The 25,372-nt window shown below is 45.9% G+C and overlaps 1 protein-coding gene across 1 annotated transcript in view; it reads left to right on the plus strand.

The window, feature by feature from the left end:
* SCPEP1 (serine carboxypeptidase 1) overlaps positions 1 to 25,372 on the plus strand; it is a 69,909-nt gene that overhangs the window by 37,145 nt on the left and 7,392 nt on the right. The window contains exons 6-7 of the mRNA XM_063960857.1: positions 16,176 to 16,248; positions 24,488 to 24,525. Coding sequence (XP_063816927.1) covers positions 16,176 to 16,248; positions 24,488 to 24,525 — 111 coding nt within the window. The remainder of the gene's footprint in view (positions 1 to 16,175; positions 16,249 to 24,487; positions 24,526 to 25,372) is intronic.

The raw sequence follows: 25,372 nt of genomic DNA on the forward strand, positions 1-25,372 counted from the left end.
GAAGGAAAGAATAACCAAACCTAAAACACGTAGAGGAAAAAGAGGGGGCTGTGTTAAAATTAAAAAGAAAGGAATATCTAAAGTAGTGTTGGATAATGATAAACAGGATAAGATGAAAATCTTCAATTTAAGTACAAGATCATTATCCACCGAGGAAGAAAAGGTACTAATGAAGGGGCTTAAATATGCCCCAAGTACTAAAGCAGATCCCTTCGATACTTATATAGATCTACAAAAGTTCATTCGAAAATTAACAGTGAAAAGGTTCTTTCTGAATAAAAATCAGGATAGTGGAGGCGTTATAAAAGAGGTTGAATCCCAACCTAGACCCCAATATAAGAATAAATCTTCTTTTTACCCCACTTATTGTAAGGGGAGTTTTATAGATTGCTTCGGCAAAATTGTCGGAGAGGAAATAGAGGAGGTTTTAGCAAATCCAAAGAAATTGTCAAAATGCAATTTAACAAGAAGTGAATATGCTGCATTAAAGAGCCTTCGTGAAGATAAAAACCTGGTGATAAAACCGGCGGATAAAGGGGGGAGTATAGTTCTTTTAGATAGAGAGGTCTATATGGCAGAGATCTTTAAACAACTAAAAACTGGGAACACATATAAAAAACTGAAGGGGGACCCTACAGATAAAATTATGAAAGCCCTCTTAGAATTCACTGCAGAGGCTGTGGAAAAAGGAGTTATCACTCAAAGCGAGTCGGACTTCATAAATATAAAAACCCCATCGATACCAACTATTTATGTCCTGCCGAAACTTCATAAAGACCCTATACACCCCCCCGGGAGACCGATAATCTCCGGTACAAATAGTATCACTAGCAATTTATCAGCTGTAATTGATGGGTTTTTACAACCTTTGGTAAAACAAACAAGGGCCTACTTGAGGGACACTAAGGATGTTTTAAATAGAATTGATGATATGGAGTGGGGAGTAAATTATACCCTTTGTAGTGCTGATGTCAGTACACTTTATACAATTATTGATGCTGACAAGGGTTTAGAAGCTGTTTCTTTCTTTTTAAATAAAAGTAATCTTGATATGAACAGTAGAGATTTTATCTTGAGAGGAATAGACTTTATTTTAAAAAATAATTATTTTTTCTTTGACGGGGTCTATTATGTCCAATCTGTAGGAACTGCCATGGGTACCAGGTTTGCCCCCAGTTATGCCAACCTTTTTATGTCATATTGGGAGGAGCATTTTATATGGCCCGATGGGCAGCTGGGGGCAGGCCTGGTATCCTGGCAAAGGTTTATAGATGATATTCTATTTATTTGGAGGGGTTCAGATGAGGAATTGACTACTTTTTGTGAGTCATTGAATATAAATGACTTTAATATATCCCTTACTTTCCAAAAGAGTAAAAGTAATATCATTTTTCTTGACCTATGTACAGGGCCGGTGCAAGGTTTCTCTGCACCCTAGGCAAACAGTCAGCAGCCCCCCCCCCAGGTAACCACCTCATAATCTATTGGTTTTGGTTTGGATATTGGGGTTACGGTATTAGGAATAGGAAATAAGGGTTGATTTATCAGTGTGGGTTAAGGTTAGGTGTTTTTATTAGGGAGAGGTGCATATATATATATATATATATATATATATATATATATATAACTATATAAAATATATTACATCCTGGCGCTCGGGATGCCGGCTGTCAGAATACGGTCAGTGGCATCCCGAAGATTAAAATTCCAACACTTGCTAATTATGTAATCTAACCCTGATCCCTAATCTTCCACCACTCCCCCCCCCCCCCCTCCCCTTCCTAATCTTAACCCTCCCCAGTGGGAAATTCACATTGTAGCACACTCAATGAGCCGAAATTCACATTATAGCACACTGAATGAGCCGAAATTCACATTGTAGCACACTGAATGAGCCGACATTCACATTATAGCACACTGAATGACCCGAAATTCACATTATAGCACACTGGATGAGCCAAAATTCACATTGTAGCACACTGAATGAGCAGACATTCACATTATAGCACACTGAATGAGCCGAAATTCACATTATAGCACACTGGATGAGCCAAAATTCACATTATAGGACACTAAATGAGCCGAAATTCACATTAATGCACACGGTACGAGCCAAAATTCACATTATAGCACACTGAATGAGCCGAAATTCACATTATAGCCCACTGAATGAACCGAAATTCACATTGTAGCACACTGGATGAGCCGAAATTCACATTGTAGCACACTGAGTGAGCCGAAATTCACATTGTAGCACACTGAATGAGCCGAAATTCACATTATAGCACACTGAATGATCCGAAATTCACATTATAGCACACTAAATGAGCCGAAATTCATATTATAGCACACTGAATGAGCCAAAACTCACATTGTAGCAAAAGGAATGAGCCGAAATTCACATTATAGCACATTGGGGTCGATTCAATTCGGCAACTTATGAATAGCGCCGGGAATTAGCTCCCGACGCTATTCAAATCAGCTAAAGTTAAGTCGGCGATGTCCCGTTCTCGCCGACTTAACAGGTAGTTTTGTCGGGAGAACGGGCATTCTCCGACTTAACTACCCGGCGCGAGGCTGATTCCCGACAGAATCAGCCTCGCGCCGGCCGCGAGGCAGCACTTTTGTCGGGTTTCTTCTCTCATCCCCCGGGGATGAGAGAAGAATTCCCGACAATTGCGGGCAACTAGTAGCAGAATTGAATAGCGTCGGGAGCTAATTCCCGGCGCTATTCTTTAGTTGCCGAATAGAATCGACCCCTCTGAGTGAGATGAAATTGTGACAGCAGGGACAGCCAGAGTGACGACAGGGACAGCCAGAGACGACAGGGAGAGACGACAGGGAGAGTGTAACGACAGTGACAGCAGGGAGAGAGAGAGTGACAGTAGGGACAGGGACGGTAACGACAGGGAGAGAGGTGACAGCAGGGGAGCATTACCTCATTTGTTGCTGGTGGCCGTCAGCGGTGAGCTGCTGGCGGCGGCGGGCGGCTGGCAGCGGTGAGCGGTGGCCGGCTGCGAGCTAGTACAGCGCTCTACACAGCCGCTGGCCGACACGCAGGGACGGGGAGCACTTCCCTTGCCTCCTGCTGCACTTTCAGTTCCTCATTTCCGGGTCAGTGGAAGAAGTGGCGGTATACTATACCGCCGTATACCACCCCACTTCGACCACTGTATATGTGTGTGTATATATATATATATATATATATATATAAAACACAGGGTAGAGTGATGCTGTGTGACATTAAGGCAGGTCCACACGCCGGTCGCTGCTCACACTCCTGGCTGCACAGGGACAGGGAGAGCAGACGCCGGACTTTGCCAGGGAATGATTGTGCGGTGATACCAGCATGTAACCCGCCGCCACTGCCCGCAGCTCCCTGGCTGCATTGCGCTGCTACTCACCGTTCTCCGCCGGGCTGACATCCGAGGCGGGGACATGCGCATGGAAGGGGGTGTGCCGGTGCGGGAAGCAGCTCAAGCAATGGATCCGCGTGTAGTTGGTGACATATATCTTCGCCCCGGCCCCCGGGTGAAGGTCCGTTCTCCTCCTCTGGCTGCAGCAGCTCCGTGGCCTCTTTGAACGGTTTCAGGACCCTTTGGAGAAAGCAGGTCTTTTACGTGGTCATCGGGATAGGACGGAGGGGGGGCAGGGCCGGTGTAAGGGTGTTCGGTACCCCACTGCAAGCAATAAATTTGCGCCCTCCCACCCATACATAATAAAGGGACCGTGCACGCCAAAGGCTCGCGCCACAGAAAAGGAGTGTGAACTCACAAGGAAGGGAGACGTGGCCACACAACAGAACCCCCAAGTCAAATTACGCCACACATTTAGACAATCTTATTCACATTACACTGCACATAGTGCTCCTGATTCATATTACACCACATAGTAATGTCCCTTATTCATGTTACGACGCACAGTAGTGCCCCATATTCACGTTATGTCACAGTAATGTCCTTTAGCAGTACCCCTTGTACATGTCACGCAACACAGTAGTGCCCCTTATACACAATGCCCACAAAAGTAGTGCCCCTTACACATAAGTCACACAGTAGTAGTGTCATACATAATGCCCATAGTAGTAGTGTCCCTTACACATAACGCTCACAGTAGTATTGCCCCACATAATGTCCACAGCAGTAGTGCCCCTTACATATATGTCCACAGGAGGGGAGGGGAGGAGAGAGAGGGGGGAGTGTGGTCCTTATGCTGGGCATACACGGGCAGATAAAATGATTGTCAGGCATTTTATCTGACCCTGCTGATATCTGGCACATACACTGTGAGATCTCTCACAGTGGATGTCATGTGATATCTGTGATCTATCCCCCAGCAAGGATACATTTCCCATGTGAATGAACAGGGGAAATATCCATCGGTCGGCCACAGTAGGGCATACACTGCCAATTCGGCCGATCAGACACTTAGAAAATATTGCATCAGAGGGACATGCTGGATGATCCAGCATGCTTGACCGATCAATATTTTTGGTTGCAATTATCTAATAATTCTAGCGTGTATGCCCAGCATTACACGGGAGAGCAGTGTCGGGTAGTCTGGTGACTGAAGAGCTGCTTCACGCTGCCAATGCGGCTGCCATCATACAGGTACAGGCAGCGGGGAGGAGTGGGAGGAGAGAGGAGGGAGGAAGGGAGCCGACGCTACACGCTTCCGGTGCGGCTGCCATCATACAGGTGCAGGCAGCGGGGAGGAGTGGGAGGAGAGAGGAGGGAGTGAGGTAGCTGCTGCTTCACGCTTCCGGTGCGGCTGCCATCATACAGGTGCAGGGAGTGGGGAGGAGTGGGAGGAGAGAGGAGGGAGGAAGGGAGCCGACGCTACACGCTTCCGGTGCGGCTGCCATCATACAGGTGCAGGGAGTGGGGAGGAGTGGGAGGAGAGAGGAAGGGAGCCGACGCTACACGCTTCCGGTGCGGCTGCCATCATACAGGTGCAGGCAGCGGGGAGGAGTGGGAGGAGAGAGGAGGGAGGAAGGGAGCCGACGCTACACGCTTCCGGTGCGGCTGCCATCATACAGGTGCAGGCAGCGGGGAGGAGTGGGAGGAGAGAGGAGGGAGTGAGGTAGCTGCTGCTTCACGCTTCCGGTGCGGCTGCCATCATACAGGTGCAGGCAGCGGGGAGGAGTGGGAGGAGAGAGGAGGGAGGAAGGGAGCCGACGCTACACGCTTCCGGTGCGGCTGCCATCATACAGGTGCAGGCAGCGGGGAGGAGTGGGAGGAGAGAGGAGGGAGGAAGGGAGCCGACGCTACACGCTTCCGGTGCGGCTGCCATCATACAGGTGCAGGCAGCGGGGAGGAGTGGGAGGAGAGAGGAGGGAGGAAGGGAGCCGACGCTACACGCTTCCGGTGCGGCTGCCATCATACAGGTGCAGGGAGGGGTTGGAGGAGAGAGGAGGGAGGGAATAGCTGACGCTACATGCTGCCGGCGTGGCTGCCATTATTCAGGTGCAGGTAGTGGGAAGGAGGGGGGAGGAGAGAGGAGGGAGCTGACGCTAGAAGAGCTGTTTCACACTGCCGGTGCCACTGCAATCATACAGTTTGACATAGCAGAGTGGGTAGAGCGCATATCCAGCCATGCGCCTCCGCGCTTTGTATACTCTGCTGAGTGGGTAGTGTTGGCTCCAAATACACCCTAAAACCTAAAAACCCAAAATTTAATGTACACATCATATCCAACTACAAGTTGTATTAATAGACAACCCCCCCCCCACACACACACATACCATACACACACACACACACACACACCATACACACACACACACACACACCATATACTTGCTCAGCTGGAAGAAGAAGGCTCTTTGGTTTCTGAGTCTGCACTCTCAGAAGGATGGAACTTGGAAGCAGCCCATGGGTGGAGGAGAGGAGGAGGAAGGGACTTGGGGAGGAGAGGGATCAGTGATAGTGACATGGAGGGAGTGGAGCCTCCAGGAGAGGAGGCTAGCGATAGGTTAACGGAGGGAAGGGGTGGAGCCTCGCTGGGAAGGGGCGGAGTCTCGCTGGAGAAGGGGCGTGGCCTCGGTAAAACAGACAGTGTGACTGACATCGGGACACTGACTGTAAGCACAGCCTGAATGACACAGCTGCAGCACGGACCGGGGTCTCTGTGAGAGTGGTGTCTGGGCAGTGTGTTCCCTCTGTAGGCTCTGCTTAAACTGCACAGTGTCAATGTTTCTACAGCCGCTGCCCCCTGCTACTATTGGCTGGAAACATCAGTGGGCGGCCCTCCCGCCTCCCTAGTCAGTGCCGAGGAGGACCTGCGTCTTAGTTATGCTGCCGGCGCCGTTGCCAGTATCACACTGTCAGTATCACAGATGCAGCGGCAGCAGTAATGTACCACAGCAGAGCAGGGAGAGCGCCTCCCCAGGTCAGCTGAGCGGGTAGCGCCGGGCCTGGGGGGGAGTGAGGAGGAACGCGGTCACTTTTTTTTTTTTTTTTTTTTCTATAGTTACAGTCAGTGCCGCCCTTCCAGCGCTGCCGCCCATAGGCAGATGCCTAAAGCTGCCTAGTGGTGGCGCCGGCCCTGCCTATGTATATATATAAAAAATGGAGTTATACATTCAAAAAACTATCGAAAGCCCACAGATTGTAACAGTTATATTTACAGAGATAGTTTACACCACGAAAGTTGGTTGAGTGGAATCCCTTTGTCAGATTATGTTTGGGCTGTGTCCCCGGAGGGGGCGCTAGTGGGTCAGTGGAGGTAGATGGGAGAAAACGAGGAGGCTGGATAACGTTCCTGCGCATGAGCGCAATGGTATTTTATTTAGCAGATGATATAACACAGAATGGTAGCAGAAACAATAATAACAGATGAATAAAGTCAATCACTCAGTATGATAACTGAAAGTCTATGGCAATGGATGACAGATGACTTGAGAAAATAATATCCGGTAATATATAAACAGAAGAACAAGTGTTTGTGAAATGGTTCTGGTTTGGAAACCAGTGCAGGTTTTAAAACAGGAAACTTAGGCAGCAAGGTGTAGAATGGCAAACCTGAGCAGAGGCAGGAGTCTGACTTCACAGTGCAGGTGATGAGGCACTGGCAGCAGCAAGCTGTATCACAGGTGGAGGAATGAAACACACCTGGAGTCAGTCTTCAACTGCAGGCTGAAGCACCCAAGGTGGTGATGAGTGTGAAGCCTTATTTGCAGGTTGCAGGTATTGCTGGGCCTTGAAGTTCCACGGAGCTGTGCAGAGTAACCAGGAGTACAAGTTCTTAAGCAGAGAACCAGGAACACAGGAGGAACAGGAACAGATCCTTTCACATGGGTCGCTGGAGAGACACAAAGTCCAGGATGCCTGCAGACTGATCCTGCAGTCTCTTATATACCCCATGGTGCACAGGGATTGGATGAGTGAAGGAAAGTGGGTGCGGCCAAGCACCGGATTGGCCGCAGTATACTGGCTGGTTACAGACTGTCATGGCGGCGCCCACGCTGCGGCCTAGCAGGGACGCGGCGCGCTACATGCCCGCTGTCTCAGGAGTGTTCCCAGGCCCTTGATGATGTCCCATGGCAGGGGCATAGGTGACAGGTGACCGCAGGGAGCCAGGACGGAGTCCGCAGCGGCGGACGGATGTCAGCCTGGTAAGTCGATTCCTGACAGTACCCCCTCCTTTAGGGGTGGACACCGAACACCCACGTGGCTTGGAGGGATGAGTGCTGTGGAAGACACGGACCAACCTAGGAGCATGGACATCGGACGAATTCACCCAACTTCTCTCCTCTGGGCCATAACCGGACCAATCGACCAGGTACTGGAGACGTCCATACCGGCAACGGGAGTCCAGAATTTTGTTGATCTCGAATTCCACGCCCCGCTGAGTTCCAACCTTGGGACCTACTGGAAGAGTATTCTGAAAGCGGTTTAGGACTAGAGGTCTAAGGAGAGAAATATGAAAAGCGTTAGGTATACGAAGGGAAGATGGTAACTTTAATTTATAGGCCACTGGGTTGATGACTCTTTCGACAGGGTAAGGACCAATGAAGCGTGGTGCAAACTTCATGGACGGGACCCTGAGACGGAGGTTACGGGTTGATAGCCAAACCTTGTCCCCAGGTTTCAAATGGGGAACCGCACGTCTCTTGCGGTCGGCAAAGACCTTGTACCGACTGGAGGCCTTTTTGAGGGAAACGTGAATTTTTCTCCAAATAGATGAAAACTGAGTCAGAGCAGTAGTGGCAGCAGGAACATCCATATGAGGGAGTTCTTGGAAATCAGGTACACGGGGATGTTGCCCATATACTGCAAAGAATGGTGTCGTTTCAGTGGCAGTATGGTATCGAAAGTTGTGGGCAAACTCGGCCCATGGGAGCAGATCGAACCAGTCTGAAGATGAAAACTTCAGTTTGACCTGCATGGCAGAACAGAGGGCCCTCCAAAACCTCGCTACAAACTGTACCCCCCGGTCAGATATTATTTCAGAGGGTAAACCATGTAAGCGGAAAATCTCCCGTAGGAAGATTTGGGCAAGTTTTGGGGCAGAAGGGAGACCCTGGAGAGGAACAAAATGAGCCATCTTGGTGAATCTGTCCACTACAACCCAAATGGTATTATGTCCTTGAGAAGGAGGAAGGTCGGTGATAAAATCCATGGACAGGTGTGACCAGGGACGACTAGGGATAGACAGTGGTTGTAACTGACCTGCTGGAGACTGACGAGGAGTCTTGTGCTGCACACATTTAGGACAGGATGCCACGAAATCCTGGATGTCCATTTTCATCTTTGGCCACCAATATGTAGCAGAAAGGAACTTGAAGGTCTTCAGGACCCCAGGATGACCAGTGAACTTGGATTGATGGGCCCAAGATAGCAACTTGGGACGGAGATCTGGGGAAACAAAAGTCTTACCAGGAGGAGGAGCTGGGGAGACTTGAGATGCAGCGAAAACCACGGGACTCAGGATGGAATGTGGCACTGAGTCAGATGTTCCTTCTTCAGATTCCATGGATCGGGATAACGCGTCGGCTTTCACATTCTGCGAACCTGGGCGGAAATGAAGCTTGAAATTAAAACGTGAGAAAAACATAGCCCATCTGGACTGGCGAGGGTTAAGGCACTGAGCTGCCTTTAAATATAGCAGGTTTTTATGATCCGTGTAGATATTAAACGGATGTTTGGCCCCTTCTAGGAGATATCTCCATTCCTCGAGAGCCAGCTTGATTGCCAGTAGTTCTTGATCTCCCACGGAGTAGTTAGCTTCTGCAGGAAGAAACTTTCGAGAATAAAATCCACAAGGGTGGACTTTCCCATCGGATCCCTTCTGGGAGAGAACAGCTCCAACCCCAACTGTAGAGGCATCTACCTCCAACTCGAATGGTCTGTTGACATCTGGCTGAGACAGCACTGGAGCAGACATAAAGGCTAGCTTGATCTTCTGGAAGGCTGCCAAGGCTTCTTCTGACCAGTTGGAATGGTCTGCCCCTTTCCGAGTCAGGTTGGTAATAGGAGCGATGATAGTGGAGAATCCTCGAATAAATTTTCTATAGTAGTTGGCGAAACCCAGGAATCGCTGGATAGACTTGAGAGAGTTTGGAATGGACCAATTGGCAATAGCTTCCAATTTTGTCGGGTCCATCTGAAGATCCGATCCGGAAATTATATAACCCAGGAAGGGTATAGAGGGAACTTCAAAGGTGCATTTAGATAGTTTCCCGTAGAGCCGGTTCTCACGAAGACGTCGGAGAACTTCACAAACTTGTAGACGATGAGATGGAAGGTCTTGGGAGAAGATAAGGATATCATCTAAGTAAACAACGAGGTACTTATACAGGACATCACGAAAGATTTCGTTCACAAAGTGTTGGAACACTGCTGGGGCATTACTCAACCCAAATGGCATTACCAGGTATTCATAATGGCCATCTCGAGTGTTGAAAGCTGTCTTCCACTCGTCACCACTCCGGATTCTGATGAGATTATAGGCACCGCGGAGATCTAACTTGGTAAAGATGCGGGCTCCTTTAACTCTGTCAAATAATTCGGTAATGAGTGGTAATGGATAACTATTCTTGATAGTAATGTCATTGAGACCCCGATAGTCAATGCATGGACGCAGTCCTCCATCCTTCTTTTTAACAAAGAAGAAACCTGCACCAGCGGGAGATGATGACGGACGGATGAATCCCTTCTGAAGATTCTCTCTGATGTAATTACTCATCGCCTCAGTTTCAGGAACAGACAACGGGTAGGTGCGCCCCCTAGGTGGCTTCTTGCCAGGAAGAAGATCGATGGGACAATCCCATTCCCTATGGGGCGGCAGGATATCAGCAGCCTTTTCACAGAAGACGTCTGAGAAGTCTTGATAAGCTGCTGGGAGACTTGACTGTGTCTTTACTTCGGTAGACTTAATGGGACACACTTGGGCCAAGCAGGATTGATGACAATGTGAACCCCATGAGGTAAGCTGCAACGTTGACCAGTCAAACTGTGGATTATGTAGCTGGAGCCAGGGCATGCCCAAGACAATCTCCTGGGTGGCTTGAGGGATGACCAGGAACTTGATCAGTTCAGAATGGAGAAATCCAACTCCCAGAACCACTGGAACAGTTTGATGAGAAATGTTCCCCTTGGAGATTCGACTACCATCCACAGCAGTAATGTAAACTGGACAAGAAAGTTCACAGGTAGATAGGCAAAATTTATTTACCGCAGCTTGGGTGATAAAGTTTCCTGCAGCACCGCAGTCCACTAATGCTGACGCAGACTGGAGCCCAACTGGAGTCTCTAGCATCACTGGAAGGATGAGGTCTTGTTGAGAAGGAGCTTGACTGAAAGATCCTAACTTGACTCCTCCCTTACAAGTCAGGATCTGGCGTTTCCCGAACGCACCGTGCAGGAGTTAATCTGATGGCCCGCAGCAGCACAGTATAGGCAGAGTCTCTCACGTATTCTTCTTGCCCGCTCTTCAGGAGTTAGGCGGGACCTATTTATCTGCATAGGTTCGTCAGAAGAGGGAGACTGGAACTGTACAGAAGGTATGAACCTTGATCTGCGTGGCTCACTCCGAGCGCGTTCATTATTGCGTTCGCGGATGCGAGAGTCCAACTTAATACACAGGGAGATCAAATCAGACAGTTGAACAGGAATGTCACGGGTCGCCAGTTCATCCTTGATCCGATCCGAGAGTCCGTGCCAGAAAGCTGCTACCAGAGCTTGGTTGTTCCACTGAACCTCTGCAGCCAACGTCTGGAATTGGATGACATATTGTCCCATGCTTCGGGTACCTTGACGAAGTTGGATCAGGTCTGCCGAAGCTGATGTCGCACGACCAGGCTCGTCAAAGATCCGTCTGAAGGTTGACACGAAGTCTGTGTAGTTGTTAATCAGAGGGTCAGCACGTTCCCACAGAGGAGACACCCAACTCAGAGCAGATCCAGAGAGTAAGGAGATGATGTAGGCAACCTTGGATCTTGGCGTGGGGAAATTATGTGGCAATAACTCAAACTGTATTTCACATTGATTGAGAAACCCGCGACATAATTTAGGACTGCCATCATACTTGCTCGGCACGGGGAGATGCAGACGTGACACTGGAGCTGATGCAGCCGGCATAGAAGAACTCACAGCACTGGCAGGTGCTGGAGTAACAGGAACAGTAGGAGAGAGTACACTAGGCAGGGATTGCTGTAGTGTATCTAATCGGGAGGACATCCCTTGCAGGAATTGAAGCATCTGCTGCTGCGCAACCTCTTGACCATCCAGACGAGAGACCAGATTTTGCAAGGCCTCTGACCCCACACTCCGTCCACCATCCGAGTCCATCGATCCTGGACTTACTGTCAGATTATGTTTGGGCTGTGTCCCCGGAGGGGGCGCTAGTGGGTCAGTGGAGGTAGATGGGAGAAAACGAGGAGGCTGGATAACGTTCCTGCGCATGAGCGCAATGGTATTTTATTTAGCAGATGATATAACACAGAATGGTAGCAGAAACAATAATAACAGATGAATAAAGTCAATCACTCAGTATGATAACTGAAAGTCTATGGCAATGGATGACAGATGACTTGAGAAAATAATATCCGGTAATATATAAACAGAAGAACAAGTGTTTGTGAAATGGTTCTGGTTTGGAAACCAGTGCAGGTTTTAAAACAGGAAACTTAGGCAGCAAGGTGTAGAATGGCAAACCTGAGCAGAGGCAGGAGTCTGACTTCACAGTGCAGGTGATGAGGCACTGGCAGCAGCAAGCTGTATCACAGGTGGAGGAATGAAACACACCTGGAGTCAGTCTTCAACTGCAGGCTGAAGCACCCAAGGTGGTGATGAGTGTGAAGCCTTATTTGCAGGTTGCAGGTATTGCTGGGCCTTGAAGTTCCACGGAGCTGTGCAGAGTAACCAGGAGTACAAGTTCTTAAGCAGAGAACCAGGAACACAGGAGGAACAGGAACAGATCCTTTCACATGGGTCGCTGGAGAGACACAAAGTCCAGGATGCCTGCAGACTGATCCTGCAGTCTCTTATATACCCCATGGTGCACAGGGATTGGATGAGTGAAGGAAAGTGGGTGCGGCCAAGCACCGGATTGGCCGCAGTATACTGGCTGGTTACAGACTGTCATGGCGGCGCCCACGCTGCGGCCTAGCAGGGACGCGGCGCGCTACATGCCCGCTGTCTCAGGAGTGTTCCCAGGCCCTTGATGATGTCCCATGGCAGGGGCATAGGTGACAGGTGACCGCAGGGAGCCAGGACGGAGTCCGCAGCGGCGGACGGATGTCAGCCTGGTAAGTCGATTCCTGACACCCTTTTGGACAATATAGTAGAATAAAAAGAAATTGTTCAGAACCGGAAATATGTCAAGAACAAATAGAAGAAACACGATTGAGATTTCTGGAAAAAGGATATAAAAAAGATTCCTTAGAAAGGGCAGAGAAGAGATTAGAGGAAGTAGATAGGTTGTCTCTTTTACAGAAAAATACTGATAAAGGGACAAATAAGGATGAGAAATATAATTGGTCCTTTATTAGTAGATTTAGCTCCAATTCTAGGGAGATTGAAAACTGTATAAGAAGGAATTGGCCATTACTTAAAAGGGATCCGTTGATCGGTAAAGAGTTACCTGAAAAACCCTCCTTTATATATCGCAGGGCACAGAATATTAAGAATAAAGTAGTACGTAGTTCGGTGGATCTGAGGATCCAAGGTTTCCATCGTTGTGGCCTATGTGCGATGTGTAGACTAACAACAGAAAATAATCCATCTAAAATTAAAGAGTTCACTGCCAATGGGAAAATATATCCAATCAGGGATTTTATCACCTGCAATTCTAAGTATGTGATATATGCAGTAAAATGTTCCTGTGATCTATTATATATTGGTAAAACGACCAGGACCCTGAAAACCAGGATGGCTGAACACATCTATAATGTAAAAAAAGGCCTTGAGTCACACACTTTTTCTGCTCACTTTAAGGAGAAACACAAATCAAAGGAATGCTTCATTAAATCTTTTTGGGGAATACAACAAGTAAAAGCCACCTGGAGGAGTAGAGATATAGATCTGAGACTCTCTAAAGCTGAAATGCGGTGGATATTTCAATTAAAAACACTAGTTCCCCAAGGTCTCAATGGAGACTTTGAGTTGAAGCATTTCTTATGATTATGGTTTCTTCTAATAAATTCACCCCGTTTTAGCTTTATTTATCTATTTGTATTGAATCTTTTTCTCCCTTGTTTCTTTTAATTATAATCACTTAATTATGATGTTTTAATATTTTTTTGAGGACCACCGGTTCCTGTGAGGCTGTTTGGTGCCTAATTAATTAGGACGAGCAATGTGTAATGAACCCTCAGTACCCAATATCCAGAAAGGAGCAATTCTCGGGTAAACTACGGGATTTGCACACTGGTGGAACGCATGCGGAGGAAACAGATGACTTTAGCCGCGACCGGAAGTAGGTCGGTGGAACGCATGTGGATCTAATACGTCACTTCCGTCGCCGCCGGAAGTAAGGAGCGGAACATCCGGGAGTGACGTAGGAGAGGGACCACGTCTCGTTTTCGGTTTTTGGCGCTCAGAAACACAGGAACCGGGAGGAGTTATCTGTTTGTATGTTGGGTATAAATATCCAGTGGGACATAAGGTGCACCATGCTTCTGAGGAAGGACCCGAATCGTTGGAGGTCCGAAACGCGTTAAGCAAGGTGCCTGTGACTGTGGACATCTCGGAGGGGTTCACTTGGGACTCTTAACATCGGTGTGGACTTCCAGGACTTTTACTTCTGGGATTCATTTCTGCTGTTTGTGAGAAAAAAAAACCATGTCTCTATATGCTGATATTTTTTATGTGCAATGTGAGTGTGTTTTTTAAAGATTAAAACTGTTTTTAAGAAATATCTCACAGTGTTGCACTAATGATATTTCTCCCGAGGTATTGACCTAAAGGAATACGGGAAAGACGCACGATCTTGGCTGCACTGTGGAATTCTATTACATGCGATGATAAAAGTCCCTTTATGTGAGTGGGACTTAATAAAAAATTGGGATTCCTTTTGTTATTAAACGGTGTTGCACTATCAATTATTTTCTCTTTTGAGGTCAATATCGAGAATGGATATATTCACTAACAAAACAACATTGGCATTCCCAAATGAGCTAATCAGGTTGTGATTGTTGATATTATTTTGCATGTTCCTTCTGTCTGCGCCACTGGTTTTATTCAGTCTATATGTCAGATGGTAAAGCTGCCCATTCTTCTTGGCAAAAAGCCTCCCAGTTCCTGTAAATTCTTGGGCTGTCTTGCATGAACTGCACGTTTGAGATCTCCCCAGAGTGGCTCAATGATATTGAGGTCAGGAGACTGAGATGGCCACTCCAGAACCTTCACTTTATTCTGCTGTAGCCAATGACAGGTCGACTTGGCCTTGTGTTTTGGACCATTGTCATGTTGGACTGTCCAAGTACGTCCCATGCGCAGCTTCCGGGCTGATGAGTGCAAATTTTCCTCCAGTATTTTCTGATAACATGCCGCATTCATCTAGTGCCTTTGTAGCTCACACATCCCCAAAACATCAGCGATCTACCTCCGTGTCTCACAGTAGGAATGGTGTACCTTTCATCATAGGCCTTGTTGACTCCTCTCCAACTGTAACGTTTATGGCTTTGGCCAAAAAAATCAGTTTTGGTCTCATCACTCCAAATGACTTTGTTCCAGAAGTTTTGAGGCTTGTCTCTGTGCTGTTTGGAGTATTGTAAGCGGGGTGCTTTGTGGCATTTGCGTAGTAATGGCTTTCTTCTGGCGACTCGACCATGCAGCCCATTTTTCTTCAAATGCCTCCTTATTGTGAATCTTGAAACAACCACACCACTTTTTTTCAGAGAGTCCTGTATTTCAGCTGAAGTTATTTGTGGATTTTTCTTTGCATCCCGAACAATTTTCCTGGCAGTTGTGGCTGAAATTTTTGTTGGTCTACCTGACCGTGATTTGGTTTCCACAGAATCCCTCATTTTCCACTTCTTAATTAGAGTTTGAACACTGCTGATTGGCATTCTCAATTGCTTGGATATCTTTTTATATCCCTTTCCTGTTTTATCCAGTTCAATTACCTTTTCCTGCAGATCCTTTGACAATTCTTTTGCTTTCCCCATGACTCAGAATCCAGACACGTCAGTGCAGCACTGGATGAAAGATGCAAGGGTCTTTCAGGAGTCCAGAAACTCACTGACCTTTTATACACACACACTGATTACAAGCAAACAGATCACAGGTGAGAATGGTTACCTTTAGTAGCCATTCAAACCCGTTTGTGTCAACTTGTGTGCATGTTATCAGGCCAAAATCTCCAGGGTATGTAAACTTTTGATCAGGGTCATTTGGGTAGTTTCTGTTGTCATTATGATTTAAAAAGAGTAAACACAGTTGTTTGACAATAAATGGCTTAACCTAACCACTAACCATGAGTGAAAGAAAAGTTTGTGAGTTATTCATATTCTCTGACAAATGACCAGAAAATCACAAATTCTGCTAGGGTATGTAAACTTATGAGCACAACTGTATACCATCTATAAAACTGCTCTCTTAGGATCGCCCTTACTTGCATTACCAGCTCTAATACTCTCCAGATCTCAGTCCCTGCTTTGAGGCAATAGTGTCCTCTTCCAGTTTGTGACTGTGGCAGATGAGGTAATTGTGTGTTCCCTCCACCTGTAGGCGATCACAGCGGGAAGCATTAAGTGTAACTTTGGAGGAGTAGCACTGGGAGACTCATGGATTTCCCCCATTGGTAGGTTGATGGAGAACAATATGCAATATATAAGCTATACAGTATGTGGAAAGGTAGGTCTATAAAGTGAGAAGGGTAAACATGTAATGATGCAGATGAAGAATACTTAGCGTATGCCCCTATTTACAAGCTTGGTCTATACACACAGGCCTTGCTGGGGTACACATTGAAGAGGAAAGTGTTCTTTCTCCGGCAGGGTCCACAGGTTATCCACAGGATAACAATGGTATATGATGGAGCGTCAGCAGATTGGCACCAATCAATCAAAGCTTTCTGGCCTCCCAGGATGCAATGGGCCCGTCCATAGATCCCCGCCCACTGGCTCAGGCAAATCAGTTTTTTGCTTGATGCGGCAGGAGCCAGACCATGGTCAGAGGACTGCTGTTTTTTAGCAGCCCTAAGCTTTCTTATTTTATTTTTATAGTCTTACTATTTTTTTGAAGGCTCTTTCTAAACAGCGTCTTATACGCATATTAGAAAGAGTCGCTCCAACAACTCCGCCGGGTCGCGACAACGCTTACCCACGAGTACAGTGCTGTTTCGGTGGGTGTCTGTGTCGGATATACTAGCAGGTCCATCAGACGTTACCAGGCTGTGGCCGGAACACAGGGAGAAGGTAAGGCATCGGTTCCGCTTAGAAGAGGAATACGGACACAGCCGCACTGTTTTGGGAAGGAGACTATCAAACAGAAGCTGACGCGCCGCCACCACGGGTGCTCCAGCTTTAGGCCTTAGGGATCATAGGCTCCAGGAATAGCATGAGGCCGCGATCCGTAGGGTTGATGTCATCAGGGGGAGTCAGACGCTCTCCTAGTTGCCCCTCCCCCCGGTTCATGACCAGTTTCCGTCGAGTCTCCCACCATGAACTGTTTCCTCGCTTCTGTCTCAGACGCTACCACGAGGGGGCCCGGTCGCAGCATAGGCGGCTGTGTGACCGGTGCGTCTGTGTTCACTAGGTTCAGGGAGCGGCAGTGTACACTAGTAGCGGCTGGATCCACTCAGCGTTCGCTAACGTATGATCGATCTTGGAAGCGGGGTGAGTCTTCCTGTATCCCACTGGTAATACAGCACTAAATCTCTATCTAAATCTCTATCTATTGCATATGAGTCTGTATACCATTACTGTTGTTTCTTTCGCATTGCGTCTGAATACGTTAGATCTGTTAAACATGATTCAGTAAATGTATTCTCCTACATACTTAAAATGTTATTGTAGTTGATGATGTACTCATATTGCTTATTATACTAATGTATAACGTGACTGACTGCTAGTATGATGCTGACTTTATTATATGTCTCAGTTTGTTTTGCAGATCCTCAATGTTGGTGCATGATTAGGGTCGGATGGATATCATTTTAAAGAAAAAAGGTTAAAGTGATTACAGTCACAAAATTGTTTAGTACATTGTGGTAGTGCTGATTATCATGTATAAGCGCGGCATTGATGAGGACACTCATACCATGTTTGTTTTGCAAAGCTGTATTCTCTCATGATCTGGTTCAGGATGGCTTGTGTGCATAATGTTTTTGCTCAGCAAAAATACAAGAGGCAGGTACAAGTGTATCCGCCTTGGGCTATCTTTGCACAGACTTGATCCAATAAGTTGAATGGATAATTCCCCCAAAATTCTGTGCCAGGGATAGGGTTACACTATTAGCCCTTATATGCAGATCCACCTATGGTGTATCACTCCTAGCAGCAGCTCCTCAGAGCCGGTGGTAAGTAAATCTTCACCCTCACAGGCTACACATTGTTCAGATTCATCACAAGATGAAAGCCCAATTTATTCTACTTCATCATATTAAAAAGAGGTAGGTCTCAGCTCTTGAATTTAGCTGAGTTGAAAGCAATGAAGCCATTCTATCCTTAGAGGATACAGCACAGCCTGTGTTAAAAACCAAGGCACCTGTGTTTAAACATCCCAAAACCTGAGTTTCCAGGGTCAGATCAGCTGACGGAAATCATGGAAGAGGCTTGGGCTACGCCCGATAAGATTAGAATTCCTAAGAAATGGAAATCCAATTATCCTTTTCCTGCTGGGGATTGTTTAAAAAAAAAAAAGGGGCTCCTAAAGTAGATGCAAAATAATCTACATTATCTTTGCTTTCAACATCACGGATAGGAGAGTGTATGGGTCCCAGAAAAACCATTTCTTTTTCCGTCTAGGGCAGTCATAAGGCCAAGCCTTGGCTTCGGCTTGAATGGCAAAGGCAGTGGTTGCCTGGGCTGATGCATTGGAAGGAGATTTCTCAATAGAGCAAAGATCTCATATAGCTGATATAAAAAAAAAAAATGGAAAAAAAAACCCTGCAATGTTCCTGGAAGCATTGGATATGGGCAAAATATTTACTCCAGGGCATCAGCCCCAACTATACCTGCTCGTAGAGCAGTTTAGCTGGGTACGTGGAAGCTGATTCAGAATCTAGGAAGGTTTTGGAATCCTTGTCTTTTTGGTAAGAATTGACCGATATTCTGGAGTCAGAAGCAGACTCCAAGAAGGTCCGGTTCCTTCCACATACAGTTTCAAACCTAAAAGTTCACCATTTCGGCCCTTTGTGGTATCTAACAAGTTGGGGAAGACTAGGAAAGCATTAGGCTACCAGAAGATCTACAGCTACACCACACTGGATGGGCCCAATATCAGCTGATTTTTGGCAACTAAGCAGTGTTGGGCCTGGTTAGTAATCGGATGGGAAACCATCTGGAAATACCAGCTACTGTTAAAAAATAAACCATCAGTCTGATGGTGTGGGCCTCCACCTGGGAGACCCCAGGCTGGGGGGGCCGACTTCTTCAGGTCACACAGATCTGGGACGGTATCTCTAGTTTATGCTTTCGCCTTCAAGACAGCCTGCCATCTGTGGGATTATGACTGAACGCCTCTAACTCAGAATCCCCCCTAAGCGTGACAATAGTTGTCGCCATAGTAATCCTGCTCAGTACGAGAGGAACCGCAGGTTCAGACATATGGTGTATGTGCTTGGCTGAGGAGCCAATGGGGCAAGGTTTTACTCTAACCTGATTTTAATCACAAGCCAAATGGGTCATTTCGGCCAATGCTGAACAAATACATTTGGAACCTCGGTTGCATGTGGAATCGTTACATTCCTTGTCTGGCATGGAGCCAGGGGTTTTATGGTATCTGTGGATATACAGGATGCTTACCTACATGTTCCTATACCACTGTCCATCAGTGTTATCCAAGGTTTGCTATCCTCCAAACAGCATTTTCAGTTCTAGCCCTTACCCTTTGGGTTAGCCACAGTCCCCAGAGTATTTACCAAATATATGGGGGTAATAACCACTTATCTCTCCCAGCGGGGGTTAAGGATTTTCCCATACCTAGACACAGTCACAGAGACTGCTCTCTTTGTCATCTGCAACAGACGGTAACATGTTTGCAGAGGCAAGTGACTCATAACTCGAAAAAATCGTCTCCAGTTCCGTCACACCGGATGACTCACTTCGGGGCTGTACTGGATCATGTCTACAGTGAGTAATTTTTTACCTCGCAACAAGATATCCAAGGTTCAGCATAGGATTCAGGACTTGCCACACAGTCAAATGGTATCCATTCACGCAGCAATGGGGTTGATGGTATCTGCATCGACAGGAGGGAGTATGCACAATTCCACTCTAGGTCTCTACAGCGTCTGATTCTTGCCAAATAGAATCTACAGTCACACCACACTGGATATGCCCGAATGTCATCGGTTCGGGGAAGATCATCAGTGTTGGTGTGGTTGGTTAAATACACAGATAAGATAGCAGCGCTAAAATGAAAATGAATAACTTAGAAGGTTTGAGTGAAAAATTAATCACAATTTAATAAAACATGATTCTAAAAAGCACATCTTAAACTATATAAAAGACCGTATAATACACCACATTATGGCCACACATATGCTAAATCAAATAGTGTTAACAGCTGCCGTTAGGGTGTAGTCCGTTCCTGATGGTATATGGACTGGCAAAGAATTCTTTGTATATATCACTAGAAAATGAACCAAATAGATAGTCCCACATAGGTTGTTACCACTTTCAAGCCGCTGGAGGTGTAGTCCCTTGGAATTGTCCCTTTGTTGGTCTCTTTGATAAAGCTGCAGTGCCTTGCAGTGAAACGCGTCAGGAGGCTTGCCAGACCACCACTCTCTGCTAAATCCAGCTGCCTAGGGTGTCCGGACCAGGACTGGGGCACTGAACCCACAAAGAACCATCTCATTTGGAATACCACCCATCCTTTCATAACAGGAGGATACCGCAATGCAGTGAGGATCCCACAATAACCCTCGTCTGGGTCTGAGACCAACAAAGGGATACGGTCTTTTATATAGTTTAAGATGTGCTTTTTAGAATCATGTTTTATTAAATTGTGATTAATTTTTCACTCAAACCTTCAAAGTTATTCATTTTCATTTTAGCGCTGCTATCTTATCTGTGTATTTTTCCTTGTGGTTTTGGGTGTGACTACCCCAATTTATAGCAGCAGCATTAGAAACGCAACATCCAATAAGCGCCTGAATCTTTTTTACCTTGGTAGAAAACAATTTGGTGTGGTTGGTACCTGGAGGGACCAGCTGGGAATGCAAGGTGTTGTAGGTATTAACGGATGGCATCAGATAATAAAGACGGACTATGGTACTTACAATAATAGTAAGAAGGTCGTTAGCCTGGTGGCTACAGACATCCTAGCTGGACAAAGAGAAATCCTTTTGATACCAGATTGGGAAGATTCTGACACTGGGGATCAGTGTCAGGAAGATTGTGTTCCCAAAGAAGAAAGGTGTCTACCGATAAAGGTTGGAACCTCGGGCCATATACAGGGCACCAGTGTAGGCACGGGACAGTCTTCAGGGAAAACCAATCCAGTTCCGCTCGGACAATGTGACAGCAGTAGTGTACCTCAATATCAGGGAGGAACTCTCAGCCGAAGAGTGATGAAAAAGGTAAGTCACATACCTAAGTGGGCAGAACTTCATCATCCAACCTTGTCCGCCGTTCTCATTCCGGGAATCCTAAACAGGGAAGCGGACTTCTCAAGTCGACACACCATTCAGGGAAGTGAATGGGCTCTACACCCAGAGATCTTCCGGACTCTAGTCAACAAGAGGTGCTTGCCAGAGATATATCTCATAGCGTCTTGGTTGAACAACAAAGTGCTCACATACAGATCAAGAACAAAGGATCCCAGGGCGATCTTTGTGGATGCCTTATCGGTGAGATGGGACCTTCGTCTGGCGGATGGGTTTTCCTCTAATTACCCTATTACCCAGGGTGGTGAGAAAGTTAAAATAGGAAGACCAACACAGAATGGCAATGGATGCTCTACTTCTGCTCCCTCAACGTCCAGACCTACTAACGCAGGATCCTGGTTATCACAGACATCTGGATCAACTGTTTTTGACAGTGTGGCCTTTAAAAAGTTTCCAGCGCTTCACTTTGTATAAACCCAATAAGGACTTTTGTTATAGACAGATTTTTATAAATATATTCTTTTTATTGTTAACACAAATTATAAGCACTTTGGCAGATAAAAGATAGTATTAAAAAATGTTTTTTCCCACTTGTGATCACAAGAAAGTATTTACTTATAAAAGTACAAATTTTCACAGATATGGACAATACACATACACATACAAACATTAAGACACATATATTTGTGGTAACTGTTTCTAATTCATCTCGACTATCCTGACGAAGCCTGGACAGGCGAAACGCGTAGATCGTAGAGAGCACGGACCATCGCTGAGCCCGCAAGTCCTCACCGAACGCCGGACACCGTAAACGGGGAGCCCAGGACCAAGGAGGAGGACGACGCGGTAAGCGAACGTCTAAGTCTGCCGGCAGACTAAAATCATTTGTATTTGCGGAGCAGCAAGTAAAACTTTGATCTGTCATTTGACTAATGCGGGACACATCATCTGAACCCGCGCATCAATAGACTGCTACTTTGTATGATATAAAATCAAACCAACAAAAAGTGACATTTGAAAAGAGGAAACATTCCACAATACAGGGGAGTAGAGTAAACCGCTACAAAGTGTATCAACTCCCTCTGAATTAGAAACAGTTACCACAAATATATATGTCTTAATGTTTGTATGTGTATGTGTATTGTCCATATCTGTGAAAATTTGTACTTTTATAAGTAAATACTTTCTTGTGATCACAAGTGGGAAAAAACATTTTTTAATACTATCTTTTATCTGCCAAAGTGCTTATAATTTGTGTTAACAATAAAAAGAATATATTTATAAAAATCTGTCTATAACAAAAGTCCTTATTGGGTTTATACAAAGTGAAGCGCTGGAAACTTTTTCTCGTTCTCATAGTGCATATATCGTTTTGGGGAAGGAGTACCCCTGACAATCCCATATTTCCAATAGCAGCTACTTTGTATCCAATATATAGAAAGAGCTGAGCGCAGCTTGCCACCATCCAAACTTTAGTGTGGCCTTTAAAGCCTCTATCCTGAAGTCAAGAGGATATTTTCAACAGGTGATTCAAACAGTGTTCAGAGCAAGGAAACCTCCCTTAGCACTCCTTTTTCACCAAATATGGCAAGCCTATATTCATGGGTGCAGTGAAAGAAGGTTGGACCCTAAATCTTTCAGAGTTCCGGGATCTTAACATTCTTTCAAGCACGAATGGATAAGGGTTTGAAGGTGGCTTCCTTGAAAGAGCAAGGGGTCGGCATTGACTGTAGGGTTCCAAAAGTAAATGACCAACTTACAGGATGTGCGTATTTTTTTACCAGGGTATGCTGCACATTCAGCTTCTGGTTGTTCCTCCTACAGTGCCGTGGGACTTGTGTTTAGTCCTCAAAGCCCTTCAAGTTGTCCATTTGAACCACTTATTAAAATGGATCATAAATGATTTTTCTACTGACTACGGAGTCAGCTAGAGGAATATCAGACTTGGGAGGCATTGTCATATTGGGGCAGATGTATTAACCTGGAGAAGGCATAAGGAAGTGATAAACCAGTGATATGTGCAAGGTGATAAAGGCACCAGCCAATCAGCTCCAGTATGTAAATTAACAGTTAGGATCTGATTGGCTGGTGCCTTTATCACCTTGCACATATCACTGGTTTATCACTTCCTTATGCCTTCTCCAGGTTAATACATCTGCCCCATTGTTCCCTATTTCTGAGGTTTTTATCCAGATAAACCAGTTCTCAGAGCTAGATCTGGGTATCTTCCCAAGGTGATGACTAAGTTCCACCTTAACGAAGAAAGGGTTGTCCCGGCCTTTCAGGTTCCGGCCCCTTCTGCGGGAGATGCATCGCTGAACGTGATCCATGCAATAGGGATCTACGTGGATTGTGCCAGCAGAAAAGCGATTCTCTTTTTCTCTATGGATTTCACAAGATTGGATTGCCTGCTGGTAAACAGACGCTGGCAAAGATAGCTTCAGATGATGATTTCAGAAGCATATTCTCTAAGCTGATCTCCCTATTCTGGCTAATGTCTCTGTTCATTCTACTTGTAAGGTAGGTCCTTTTGGGCAGCACAATGTGATGCTTAAACAGAACAGATTTGTAAGGCAGCCATATGGTCTTCCGTATACACATTCATTAGACATTATGCCTTGAATACCTTTGCCTCTCACAATGCTGAATTCGGGCAAAGGATTCTCCTGTCCATTCAGGAGCGTCCCCACCTCTAAACTGCTTTGGGAAATCCCATTGTTATCCTGTGGATAACCTGTGGACCCTGCCGGAGAAATATACGTTATGGTAAGAACTTACCGTTGATAGCGGTATTTCTCCTAAGTCCACAGGGATCCCACCCTGACGCACCTGATTTGAGGATCCTTTTACTCACTAACCTCTTCCTTCTTGTACGGAAGGGTGTGCATGTGTGTTCTTCTCACCTGATTAAGGTTCTACATGATGCTCCTGCCTTCTGCTTTGAAATACAACTGATTCGCCTGAGCCAGTGGGCGGGGATATATGGATGGGCCCGTTGCATCCTGGGAGGCCAGAAAGCTTTGATCGATTGGTGCCAATCTGCTGACGCTCCATCATATCCCAAAGTATCCTGTGGAACCTGTGGACTTAGGAGAAATACAGTTATCAACGGTAAGTTCTTACCACAACGTATATTTTAATTTTCCCTCATCGCCCAACATTAACATTTCTCATGCAGGGCAGAGTGTTCATATGTGGTAATTGTTACTTTTCCCTGCAGGGGGCTTTAGTAACAACGGTGTGTGTTTTGTTTTCCTATTCACAGACTCTGTGTTATCCTGGGGACCCTACTTGTACAGTATTGTAAGTGTGTCTTTGTACATTTGTTCTATATACACATTTCATTTAAGGAACTCTGTGGCCCTTGTCTTATATACAGTAAATAGAGTAACAATTTGTCTTTTCATATTTGTTCTCTCTCGTTTTGCAAGCAGTTGTCCCAAATGTTTATTGTGGTGTTAGATTTTACGCTTTTTTGTCCTCGCCCTGTAAGTGCTTTAATCCTTGTGATTATGGTATATTCTCCCTTATTGTACATTGCTGTACAATATGTTGGTGATATAGTGTCACTGTATGTTCCCGTATTGCTATCCTGGCATATTCAGTATGTATGTCTTATTGTACAGTGTTGTACACTACATTACTGATTATAGTGTAAGCTGTAGTGAGTGCGGTCCTCTCACTATATGTATTATTGTATGCCTCAGTTCTATTGTCATGGTATTTTCAATAATGTTCCCCAATTGTACATCACTCGAGAATGTGTTCGCAATATAAGTTGTAGTGCATGGACTTCCCCCTTACCTTTTATGTGTCATTGTATCTTCCTCTCTTGTTATCCTGGTATATTCAGTATGTTTCTCTTTATTGTACTATATATTGGTCACATAGTATAAACTGTAGTGAGTGATGTTCTCTTACCTTTGGTCATTAGATCTCCCGGTATTATTATCATATACACTGCTCAAAAAAATAAAGGGAACACTTAAACAACACGATGTAACTCCAAGTCAATCACACTTCTGTGAAATCAAACTGTCCACTTAGGAAGCAACACTGATTGACAATCAATTTCACATGCTGTTGTGCAAATGGAATAGACAACAGGTGGAAATTATAGGCAATTAGCAAGACACCCCCAATAAAGGAG

Source organism: Pseudophryne corroboree, chromosome 3 (genome assembly GCF_028390025.1).
Source record: "Pseudophryne corroboree isolate aPseCor3 chromosome 3, aPseCor3.hap2, whole genome shotgun sequence".
NCBI classification, from domain to species: Eukaryota; Metazoa; Chordata; class Amphibia; order Anura; family Myobatrachidae; genus Pseudophryne; species Pseudophryne corroboree.